Source organism: Protopterus annectens, chromosome 3.part0, assembly GCF_019279795.1.
Source record: "Protopterus annectens isolate FY-2018-M chromosome 3.part0, PAN1.0, whole genome shotgun sequence".
Lineage (NCBI taxonomy): Eukaryota > Metazoa > Chordata > Ceratodontiformes > Protopteridae > Protopterus > Protopterus annectens.
Window position 1 is genome coordinate 792922034 of NC_056731.1, and position 13350 is coordinate 792935383.

The 13350-nt window shown below is 40.1% G+C and overlaps 1 protein-coding gene across 1 annotated transcript in view; it reads left to right on the plus strand.

The window, feature by feature from the left end:
• LPCAT1 (lysophosphatidylcholine acyltransferase 1) overlaps positions 1–13350 on the plus strand; it is an 850717-nt gene that overhangs the window by 750146 nt on the left and 87221 nt on the right. The window contains exons 11-12 of the mRNA XM_044065140.1: positions 11079–11232; positions 12243–12341. Coding sequence (XP_043921075.1) covers positions 11079–11232; positions 12243–12341 — 253 coding nt within the window. The remainder of the gene's footprint in view (positions 1–11078; positions 11233–12242; positions 12342–13350) is intronic.

The following is a 13350-nucleotide window of genomic DNA, read 5'->3' on the forward strand; positions in this document are numbered from 1 at the left end:
TAAAGGGCAAAATACCCTTCAGCCAGACATACCTCAGATTCTACAATATTTAACTGAGATGTTACACAAAGGACTTTCTTTTTCATCTATTAAAATCCATGCCTCAGCTATTTCAGCTCACTACAACACGGATCCTCCCTTATTTTCACATCCACTTCTAAGGCAGTATCTCAGGGGGGCAAAAAACTTTAGGCCTCCCAGGAGAGCACCAACACCAACTTGGCACCTAAATTTTATTCTGGAAAAACTTACGCTGCCACCTTTTGAGCCAGCTTTCTCAGCTGACTTAAAGTTTATGTCATGGAAGACTGCCCTGCTGATAGCAATTACTTCAGCCAGAAGAGTCTCAGAACTACAGGCACTAATGGCAGTAGAGCCTTTCCTCATTTTTCATCAAGACAGAGTTTCTCTACAAACTAACCCCTCCTTTATGCCAAAGGTTGTAGCCAGTGTGGCTCTAAATCAAACCATCCACTTACCCACCTTCTTTCCAAATCCACAGAGCAAAGGAGAAAGACACCTGCATTCCTTGGACATTCATCGGCAACTACGTTACTACTTGGATAAAACTAAGGCTTTCAGAAAATCTGACCAACTTTTTGTATCCCATGCTACAGCATCACTAGGAAAGGCCATCTCAAAACAGACCATTTCCACATGGATAGGACATTGCATACGTTTTTGCTACACCCATCATGGAAAACCAGTTCCTGCTAGCATAAGGCCCCACTCCACCAGGGCAACAGCTACATCTACAGCCTTCCTCAAGGGGGTGCCAACCAAGGATATTCTGGAAGCTGCAACTTGGAGTTCAGTACACACCTTCACCAAACGCTACTTTACTCTAAGACTAGAGCTGGCTTCGCCACTGCAGTTTTGCAGGGCCTTCTAGCCTCCTCTAACCCTGTTTGACTCCACCTCCCATCCTTAGCTTTGGGATTCTACCCAAGTGTGATGACTGCAGCAGGGTAACACTATGAACATAGTACAGTTTTGTACCTACCCTAAATGTAGATGTTCGAGTGTATACCCTGCGGCAGTCCAGGTTACCCTCCCTCCATCCCCTCTGACCTAACTAAAACCTTTCTACACCTTAAAATCTGATACAACCTTTGTGGTGTATTTGCTTATAGCTGGAGGGATGTTTTGTTTGTGCTAAGCTATTATTATTGGTACTATCTACTGACCATCTTTTGGGGGGGCACCTGACATCTGGGGCAAGAAAAACTGAAGAAAATGGCGTCGGATGCCTCTTATATACCCCTGGTGCACTGACATCAGGGAAGAAGCGACAGCAACCGACGACAGACCAAGACTTTGGAATTCGGGCCGACTGCGGGACCGCCTGACAGCAGGATAACCCAAGTGTGATGACTGCAGCAGGGTATACACTCGAACATCTACATTTATGGTAGGTACAAAACTGTACTATCTTTACCCCTTTTTATGCACTACCTGGATAATTGGATGAGAAACAGAAAATTTACCCCTGGGATTCCACCCATGTCTCTGCTGGACAGGGGCATTGAGTGCTGATTTGTCTAAACATGGGCTAAACTCTTGGCTAGGTTTATAAGGGCCATGGGGACAATAGCCTAGTAACCTCCTATGATCCTATGAGTAACCTCCTATGGTCTGTTGTAAACTGTTCCACAATATATTGTTGATATCTTCCTGATATTTGGCTTGAGTTGTGCTATGTCCACTCCAAGATAGCAGAGGCAGCACCACAGGGGTTGCATGTAAACATAACGCACTAGTTCATTGTGACCACGTTGATGAAATGAGAGTGGGCAATTAAGCAAACTCTTCCACTGTTTGCAGTTTGTTTCCAAGGGAAACAAAATATTCAGGCATATTTATTAAACCAGCTCATCAACTTGTCGAATAAAGGACAAATGGAATCTGTAGTATTTAACTAGAATAACACAAATATAAGAAGTATGCCCAAAGTAGACATTTCACTTCCCACACGTACAGACTGACTCAAACGTCTGTAGCTACTTTCAGCAGCGCTCAGTCTGGAAGTAGAATGCAGCTTTCTTCCTCTGGAATCCTGCTTATCCAATAAAAGCAACACAATACAAAGGAACCCTGAATGTCATGTCTCCAGACCACTGGTGAGACTTGAAAAGAAGACCAGAAAAATGTACTGTCATTTAAAATTAACTTTTTATATTGCTAAACAAGCATGAACTGCAGTTACAATTTGCAATAAGTGCACATTTAAACTTGATCATGTGACATTAGCCAACTCTGGCTTAGAATAAAACACTTTCGTAGTTTTTCTTTGTCATGGATACACCAAAGGGTGAACTGTATTAGGCTTTGACTGTGTAACATTTTTTTTAATTTTGCTGTATTTATGCAAGGCTTTATAGAACTACAGTCATTTATACCCATTCCTGCCATTCTGTTTATACACCACTGCCACTTTGTTTCATATGGTGAGAGCTCAGTCTTTGAAATATCCCCTCATTTGTCTATACTTAGTGGTTGTATAACTTGAAATTTAAACACTGCATGATAGTCAGGGAAGCAGTGTAGGCATGTTCTGAAAATGTAGACCCCTTACATTTTCAGAAACTAAGTTTATTGGATTATTTCAGTCAACTTAGTCTGGCAGGTAATACAGGTAGTTAAGACTATGCGTTATTAAAGAGCTGCTTCCTGTAGTTCATTGTCTGATGCTTTCAACCCCTATTTGCCTGGTGTATGACTATGCAAATCACTAGTAAGTACTTCTGGGTTACCCCTCAGAAGGGACAGTTGTGCTCAGTAGACTTACTCAATTAGCAAATAAATACAAAATAAAGTGTTATGCAGGTAATGTAGCCTGCTATTTGATTAACTTTCAAGGGATGTTTGGCTTTATTTGCCTGAAAGCATCAGTAAAGACTCTAATAAAGTAAAAAGTCACAAGCTTTCAGAAGACATGTAGCTGAAACGCTGGTATGTCCTTAATGGGTCAGTAGCATATATGTCGTGGGCCTCCACTACAGAACGTTTATGGTATTTTATGGTGCCAACTCTACCTTTGCTGGATCTTGTAGTTTATTGTTTTAGCATTTGATACAAATTGTAGTCTGCCCCATATAGCAGATAACTTGTCTTGAAACTTCAAAAAATGTAAATGTCACCCTTATGGAAGCTGAATTTGATGCTGGAGAAACTCACTTTCCCTCCCCCTGAACCAACCAGATGTTCTTTGTGTTTCACTGTTGCAGTCATTACATTTGGATAATCTGCTGGCAGGTTGCCCTCAGTCAGCCTGAATATCAAAGTCTTAGGTCCTGCGTTTGTTGCTGTCTCCTCTTCCATGACGTCAGGTTGTCAGGGGTATAAAACATGCAGCCGACGCCATTTTATTCAGTCTTTATTGCCGCGCGGAGCCCGAAGCAGAAGCCGGTCGGCCGACTCCTGAAATTTTTGCATTGGAGTTTCAGAACCGAAGTCTTCAATTAAAACTAAGTACCCCGCTGGGGAAATTTTTCTTGCTCCTTACCGATATCAGTAAAAGTTAATAATTGCATTACTTGTGGGAAGCAAGTACCTCATAAGGATTTTCATTTGTTCTGTATTCCTTGCCTAGGCCCAGATCATAACATGCCTTGCTGTCGGTTTTGTGCTAGATTTACCAACGCACTATTAAGTATCGGTATATCTTTGCTTCAAAATATTTTGGATCCAGATTTAATTACCCTGAAATGTCGTCGGATAGCAATCCGACTACTGGAATTCACAAAAAACGCAAAGAAAAGGACAGAGACAGACCGTCGAGGTCCAAAACCAATGACAAAGCTTCTCCTAAGCCAGTCACTGGTTCTCTGGTACTCAGTGAGGTGCTTTCGCAGCCCCTGATACCTGCTACTTTTGAGTCACAGGCCACTACCGAGACCCATGCGGAGTCCGGTATGCCACGAGATTCTCAGAGTATTGTACCCGCGGATGTCTCTCCCTCGGATGGGTCCGGAGCCGCTGAGCAGGCACCAGCTTCTGAGGGTGTTTTTAGGCCTCAACATTTCTATATAAAACCGACGCCAGCTTCAAAAACAAAAACAACTTCTAAGTCTAAAAAACTGATGTATAAGCCACGTGCTCAGGCCCCTATGTCTAAAAAACAGATGATCAAAATGTCTGAGGACTTAATTACCTTGATCAGGGGTTCCCAACCCCCCCCCCTGCTAAGAGGCCTAGGCAAGACACTGATTATGAATCTTTAGATCAGGTTTCTATTTCTTCTGATTCCTCTTCTGATCAGGAATTTTCTGTACCACCCTATGAGGATTCAGATGCAGAAGAATCCATCCCATCTGCATCTCCTGCTGAGGATTATTCTTTTGGAGAAACCTTGCATATTTTAAGGGAACATTTTCATTGGGAGAGTCAGGATTTCTCTGAATCCAAAAATAGGCTTAGGGATTTCCGTCTTCTTCCTCAGCATAGGCCTTTGGCTATACCTCCTGTATTAGACATTGTTGATGATGTGTTTTCGGAATCAAGCATGGCTCCGGATTCCCTACCTCCGGCTCCTAGTAAGCCAGACAGATATTACAGGGTTCCTAACTCCCACATATTTTTATTCAAAAATCCTGCTGCTGATCCTGAAACTGTCTCACAGGGTCCCAAAGGTGTAAAGGCCTCTAGAGCCATGAATCCTAACCCCTCTGATAGAGATTCCAGGGCGCTGGATAGATGAGGAAAGAAGGTTTATACGTCTGCAACCTTGGCAGTTAGGGCCTTAGCCAGTTTCATAAGCTTAAATATCAACAGCATGTTATGGGATTATTGAAACAGAAAATTATGTTGATTTCTGATTGTGTGAAAAAGAAAGAATTACAGGAATTATTGCATGCAGCAGAACAGATTGGAAAGCATACTTTGTAATGTGGTTTTGATTCCTTGGAGGCATCTTGCAGGGCCGCAGTTACTGGATCTGTGATTAGAAGGCATGCCTGGCTCAAGGAGCAAAATCTGCCTGATCATGTTAAAGCTAAATTGTTGGATGCACCTTTACAGCATGATACTCTGTTTGGTAATAAGGCAGAAGAGGTCTTAAAGAAATGGAAGACAAAGCTAAATCTATGCAAACTGTAAAAGATTTCTTACAAGTGCAGCCACCCAGATTCAGTAGACACTGGCTTACTAAAAATTGGTCCTTTTCTGTGTCCAACAGAGCCTCACAAGGCAAATCCAGCCGCTCAAAAGGCTCTAGATACCAATCACAGCATTCTTACAGGTCAAAGCAATGGAATGCCTCTACCTCCAAATCTGGAGGAAACAAAGCACAACCCTACAGTAAGCAGTTTCAATGACTTCCCTCTACCTCCACCAAGCACTTATCTTTTGGCAGCCCCCTTGGGGGGAAAATTAGCACTCCATGCTCAAACTTGGCAGTTAATAACCCAGGACAAGTGGGTATTAAACATATTATCCCAGGGGTACAGATTTCGTTTCCATATTTTGCCAATTCCAAACGTTGGCCAGATCCGCCACAAAATCAATGGGCAGAGGCTCAGAAACAAGTTATGTCCCTCATGGATATGGGGGCTATTCAACCAGTACCAGAACAGGAAAAAGGACAAGGTTTTTATTCAAGACTGTTCCTGGTACCCAGAAAAGATGATGCCTGGTGTCAAATACTGGACTTATCCATTTTGAACACATTCTTGGACATCCCAGAATTCAAAATGCTGACTTTACAACAGCTACTGCCCATGCTGGGCAAGCACGCTTGGTTAGTGACTCTAGACTTAAGAGGCATACCTGCATATTCCCATAAGGGAATCATGCAGAAGATACCTCCGCTTCAAGGCAGGTTTTATGCATTACCAATTCTCTGCACTGCCTTGGCTTATCTACTGCGCCCAGGGTCTTTACAAAGTGCCTGGCACCAGTAATTGCATTTTGCAGAAAAAGAAGCAGACACATTTATCCTTACTTGGACGACTGTCTCATTCAAGCAGAAAACAAGGACATTCTTCTTCAACATGTAAAAAGGCTCCTAACATGTCTAGGGTACACAATAAATGAAAAGAAATCACAACTGGTACCCTCTCAAAAAATTACATTCCTGGGTGCAAGCTTGAATACGCCATACAAACAAAGGCAACTGACTATATACTTCAAACAGATGGCAACAAAACCTCAGTTATCTGCAAGACAAATTCTGCAGGCTTTGGGGTTCATGGCATCCTGCATTCTACTAATTCCATATGCAAGACTGCATATGAGGAAACTACAACGGTATCTAAAAAGTTTATGGAGTCAACATTGTCACAGTCTGGAAACAATGATTCCTCTCATTCCCTGCCTACAACAGGAGTTTCTTTGGTGGGCAGAGACATGTCACCAGAACAAGGGACGATCTTTCACTCTACCCCCTGCCACCCAAACCCTAACTACGGACGCATCAGACTGTGCTTGGGGGGGGCCCACCTGGCTGGGGAGATGCATTCAGGGCATATGGAGCCCAAAACAAATGCATCTGCATATCAATCAAAAAGAGATACTAGCTGTTCAGAATGCCCTGACAGCCTTCAAGGGCTTACTTCATCCAGGACAACTACTGGTAAAGACAGACAACACCACGGTTATGTGGTACATAAACAAGCAGGGGGGTACGCATTCCTACTCCCTTTGCAGGCTAGCCATGGCATTGTGGGACACAGCCTTGACTTACCAAGTACATCTTCAAGCTCAATTCCTGCCAGGAAAACAAAATACTCTGGCAGACAACCTAAGCAGAAATCTTATGGACCCTCATGAGTGGAAACTGGATCCACAAGTCTTCAGCATGATAACAGGGAAATGGGGGAGCCCAGACATAGATCTATTTGCCTCACCCCAAAATTATCAACTGGACAAATTCTGCACAAGGACTTATCACAGACAAGCATGGAAAGTGGATGCCCTATTCTTCAGTTGGAAAAACCTATCAATCTACGCCTTTCCTCCTCTGCCTCTTCTCCCCAAGGTCTTACTAAAGGGCAGATAGGAAAAAACAAAAATGATCCTAATTGCCCCAGACTGGCTTTGCCAGCACTGGTACCCAATTCTAAGGAATATGTCTCAACACTCTCCTTGGTATTTGCCTCAAATACCTCATCTACTGTCTCAGCAGAGCAATCAAATTCTGCATACTCGGCTCCAAACTCTGAACCTGGCAGCATGGCTGATCATGTAATTATTCAAACAACACCTCTCAGTAAATCTGTGATGGATGTCATTTTGGAAGCCAGAAGGCCTAGTACTAGAAAATCTTATGCTGATAAATGGAAGAGATTCTGTGCTTGGAACCAAGCATAAGGAACGGACACAGCAAAGCCAAATATTCCTCAGATTTTAAATCCATGCCTCTGCCATCTCAGCTCATTACAACACAGAGCCTCCCGTCTTTTCTCATCCTCTGCTAAAAACAGTATCTTAGAGGGGCCAAAAATGTAAGGCCTCCCAGAAGATCACCAACTTCTGCATGGTACCTCAATTTTATGCTGGAAAAGCTTATCTGCCTCCTTTTGAACCAGCAGCTACTGCGGATATAAAAATTTTTATCTTGGAAAACAGCTTTCCTTTTGGCAATCACTTCAGCAAGAAGGGTTTTAGAATTACAGGCCCTCATGGCTGTGGAGCCTTTTATTACATTTTACCCGGACAGGGTGCCCCTCAGGACCAATCCTTCCTTTATGCCTAAGATGGTATCCAGTGTGGCTCTTAACCAAACTATTCACCTGCCAACATTTTACCCAAATCCGCAGAACAAGGGGGAGCGGATTCTGCATTCCTTGGACGTACACAGACAACTAAGATTCTACTTAAACAGGACCAAATCTCTAAGAAAGTCTGAGCAACTACTGGTGGCATTTGCTGCAGGATCAGAGCTGCAGGCTGTATCAAAGCAGACTATTTCAAAGTGGATAAGCTACTGCATTCGTTTCTGCTACTTGCACCATGGCAAACCTGTGCCCAAGGGAATCAGGTCACATTCCACCAGGACTGCATCTACCTCAGCAGCCTTTCTCAGAGGAGTTCCAACTAAAGACACTCTAGAAGCTGCTAGTTGGAGCTCTGTTCATACCTTTACAAAGCATTATCATTTGCCTCTTTTCTCTTAAGTCCAGGGCAGGCTTTGCCACTGCAGTTCTGCAAAGCCTTATAGCCGCTCCTAATGCTATTTAGTTCCAGCCTCCCATCCATAGCTTTGGGATTCTACCCAAATGTAATGACTGAAACAGTGAAACACGAAGAACATAGTACAGTTGTGTACACTTACCATAAATGTAGATGTTCGAGTGTATTCACTGTTGCAGTCCGGGTTACCCACCCGCCATCCCCCTTTTTTCTAGAACTTCTCTTTCCTTCACTATATTCTAAAGTCTTTGTGGTGTATTTGCTTTTAGATGAAGGTAAAGTTTATGTTGCTAAAATTGCATTTACATATATATTGCTGTTTATTTATATATATATATATATATATATATATATATATATATATATATATATATATATATTTGCTCCCCATTTGGGGGACACCTGACATCTTGGGCAAGAAAAACTGAATAAAATGGCATCGGCTACATGTTTTATACCCCTGATGACCTGACGTCATGGAAGAGGAGACAGCAACCGACGCAGGACAGATTTTGGAATTTCTGTCCTGAAGCTTTTTGTGGAGTTTGCATCAAGATGTATTTTCTGATCAGTCTAAGTAATGTAAAATTGTGATGTCTGGCATCGTCGGACTGTAATCCTCAGTAATTTACCAGAAAATCAAAGATTTTATGACATGGAACAAAAAGACAAGTCAGGGATTTTCTGCAGTTGACAAAAAAAGTTGGGGCTCCAGCGCAGCACTTTTGGTGGGAAACCTGTGTGTTGAATGGCAGCAATACCATCAGCATCCCTGAAGTGGGGAAAAAACAATCGTTTAAATATTTGGTCTTGTACTGTCATTTTTTATTGTTGGGCAGTTAGCCTGCAGCATTTTTTTACTGTCGTTCCTTATTGTGAGGCTGTCAAAATTTAAAGGGTGCTACCTTAAGAATCGATGCTAAGCAGAACAGCAGCTTTTCTTTGTATGTGTCCAGGTTTCAGATGACTGGGAATCTCTGTCTATGTGAATATTCATTAGGTAATTAGTCTTGTATAAGCAACTACTCCCACCCCGACCCATCGTGTGCAAATCCTTTACTTTAAGCAGGTGACATGTCAGTCTAGGTTAATTTATGCATTATGTAATGGATTTGCAGATGTCAATTATGTTAATACCCAAGCCTGTGCAAACAAACGAGGGATGGAGTTATGCACTTGTGCCATGATGATCTATCTGTGCATTATTGTTCTGTTAACATTTTCATAATTGTCTGGATAATTAAGTACATTTAGTGCTAAAATAGATTTTTAGAGTTGGGAATCCAGGCCTTGGGGTGCACATGCAGCTTTGAGTGGTTTATCTGTGTTTCCTGTTATGTGTTTTATGACAACACTAGTATGATAGTTGTGTCACAAGTGCATAATCGTGGCATTGTCCTTCATAATTAACTTCCAGGGGTGACCAGTTATTAGTTGTCCTTAGGTCATCTTGTTTTGGGGTCCGGAATATTTCCAGAATTATGATACTTGATACCAGCTGAGGCTTTGCTGTACATGCATGTTTGTTTCTTCTCACCTTGAGTATTGTAGGAGCTTAACTTCAGACTTCCTGTCACTCGAATTGATTGGTTACAGTTTATGCAGAATTTAGCAATTATTTTGTTGTCATCATAATGGTTCCATGCCACAGAGCATACACTGGCTTCCCATTTGACTTTGAGCAGTGTTTACAATTTTGGTGGCAATGCTTTTTGTACCCATATAACATGGTCTGTGTTGCCTGCATGAGTTAATTGTTCTGTTTTGCTTTCCTTGGGCTTGGAGCTCATCTCTTTGGAGCTGTTAATGTTTCCTGATGTATGACTTAAGACCTGTGGTAATTGTTGTTTTACTTATAAAACTCTCTGCTTTTATATTCTACTGTACTAGTTGTTTAGGGTCTGTTTCACATTGGCCCGCTTTTACAGCTTCTTAGTCATATTTTTAAACCTGGCCTCTAACAGTGCTCAACAACTATTATTCCTGCCATAGACTGTATGATTATGTGCTTGGTATTTTTTTTCCATTATTATTTTATTGTGCTGATTTGTGCCTTTTTCCTGTTTTTTTTTTGTTTTGTTTTTTTTGTTTGTTTGTTTTTTGTTTTTGTTTAAATGCTTAGTTTTATGCACTTCTATAAAAAATAAATTTGAATGTGGAATAAACCAAATGCTCATGTTCCCTTTAGCATCTTTAATTGTATCTCATGGTTTCAGTCATATATGCATGCTTTCCTGTCTATTTATTATTGAAATGCTAATCCGGCATAGATGTCAGTTTCTTTAGTTATATCTCTTCAGCTAGTGCTTTTTTAGAGTCATATTAGTTATTTCCTTTGAGTCAAACACTTCATAGCTTGTAAGGTAAATAGTAGTGATTTTTAATTAAACTTAACAGCATATCAGAGTTGAGTGTTTGAAAGGACTATACATAAAAAGAGAGTAAAATTTATAAAGAGAGCACTGGATACAGTATGCTTATTTAGCTTTACTGTTGTACACTAATCACAACAGGCACAGCTGATATACATACAGTGGCATTGCCAGGGATGAAAAGAGACAGCTAGATTTTATGTAGTTTCATTAACGGACAATATATTACAAATCAGTGTTAGATTGTTGGGGGTCCATACAGTACTGGATTTGACTTGCTTTGTTTTGGGATTTGCAACCTGATTCCTGTAATAAATGAAAACATGGGTACAGGTCAGTGATGATCAGTCTTATTGTTTTTTTTTTTTTTTTCATAACCATTATCATTAAAACTCATTGTTTCACTCCCTCTGCATACAATCCAGTATTATTTCTTTTTGAGTGTGTTGTATTTATTTCAGTGAAAGTGTATCAAGGATTATGAAAGAATGAAGCTGGAAGTTTTTAGCCTATACACAGACTGCAGTACGAGTTATAGGTTTAATTGTATGTAAAATTCTGGTGCTTCTCTTTCAGCCTTAAGCCCATGAAAGTGAAAGAAGAACTTGAGAAATGTGCAGAATGCGCCAGGAATATGCAAGGGAAGAAAATTGGTTTAGAAGAGTTTGCTTCCTTTGTAAAGCAGCCAGTTTCTGAAACTTTGAAAAACATGTTTGCACTATTCGATGAGGTAAGATATTTTACTGTTTACTGTGGATTTAAATAAAATGTTTGCTTTTAAGAAACTGATTTACCTCTCAGAAAATCTGAAGAAAACTGCTAGTTAAAGTAATTCCACCATGTCAATTCTGACAATCATGTTAATTAAAAATAGTATGCAGACTAGATAAAATCCCTGAGGACAGGTTGCAATTTAGACTAAATCAGCTGTTTGTGATATACATAGCTTCTTTTAAGGAATATTTTGCATGTTTTCTCTGCACCTTTTCTTCGTCGTGTTGACATTCAGTGATACAGTTTACTTTATGGTAATTGGCAAGAGATATTTAGTGCAATTGCTTGCAGTTCTTGTAGTTTCACTAAAATGCATAAAATATTTTTCCTAAATTGTCTGTCATTTGAGGGCCAAAACAAGGGCATTAATTGATATGATTATTAAAGTTATGAAATGGACCAGAGACCCATTTTCAGTTACAGACTAGAACAGACCAATGTTTGCATGACATTAAAGTTACTGTTCTCATGCTGAAGAAACATTCTAATAGCACAAGATTAATGGAAATTAAGTAAAGGTTAAGTCAGACTTGCAAGGCTTGAACTGATCTGCTTACATTAATGAAGGCATTTTTGTGTAGTTGGCAAGAAACTTGCATTGTTAGATTTCATTTTTAAGGTAAAAATAGTTTTGGGATGGAAGGTACAGTATAGTGAAAAGGAAGGTAGAGCGAGATAAGGTGGGTAAATGTTCTAGATTGCAAAGCATATAATTGTTACCGTTAAAAGAACTCGAAGATTTGTTTGTACTATTTTCTTTTACAGAGGCTCACTTCAATTGTGTTAATTGTTCAGCTTTTCAGTAAATTTGTGTTTGCTTTGCTGCTAAGGAATAGATGGGATCCTAGACCCAGGAACAGTAATTTCAGTTGTTTCTTTGCATTTGATCATTTGTCATGTGAGATGACTATTACGGAATTGCAAATTGTTTACTTGCTTTTTGTTGCATTATGTCCTTTTTTCCAGAACAAAGAAGGTTCAGTGGACCCAAGGGAGTATGTAATTGCATTGTCAGTAGTATCCAGACCATCAGAAACACTGGCGACAATTAAATTAGCGTTTAAGGTAAGTTCTGTCTCTTTAATTAGGGTTGTATGGAAGATGACCACAAGCTGACCTTTGAGTGTTAATCATGATCACAGTGTTACTTTGTTTTAATGAGATCAAAATTGCCTTTAGTGTCAGAAGGTAGTTTGTTGATTTTATATACACACACATGTGTATGTGTGCATTTGTATATATGTGTGTGTCTGTTTACCAAGGCAGAGCAGTGGTCACAATGGCCCATTTTCAGACTTATCTCAAGAGCATTCAAGAAAAGGTCAGTGCACAAATGTAGGAATATTAAACATAAATCTTCAGTCATCACAGAAGAAATAACAGTACTGACATACATAAAGGTTCATGTTTTATTAAAATGAGTAACTGTAGCAGAGTTGTTTAAAGACTATACAGAGTATTTCCAGAATCATTTTAAAAAAGAAAAAAAAAATCAGTAATAATTTCTCTAGTATTTAAGGAGACCAGCAGGTGATAGATGTGATAAAAAGGGGTGGGGGATTTATAAGAGCAATTGGTGTTAACTAATGTGTGAGAAATTTGGGTGTGGTCTAAAAGCCTGAAGTGGGGTTAGGAAAGTCTGGAGAGATTTATTTGTGTGACTTGAAGAGTAGCATTTATATTAGGCTTGTTTTATGATGTGCTTTGCAGGTTTGAGATTTGATTTAAGAGGTTAGTTTTTAAGGGGATGAGGTGGTGGTGGTTGGGGGAAATTTTCATAGTTCTGGAGTTGGAATACAGAAGCTGTAGTTTGTGCACCTGGGGGTTGACAAAGAGGACTATGAGTGGTTGTCCTGTTGGACTATATGATGGGATTTTTGTTGCGAGTTTGATGGCAGAATGTTTCATATTGCATTAATTTAAGTAGTTGAGATACTAACAAGAGACCTTCTTTTTGTTTAATTGGTAGGTAGTTTACTTTTCTGATTTTGTTGCAGTGAGGGTCTTACCGAAGAGAGGAGGTAATAAATCTTCATATTTTTTGAAAATATATTTTTAATTAACAATAAAGAGA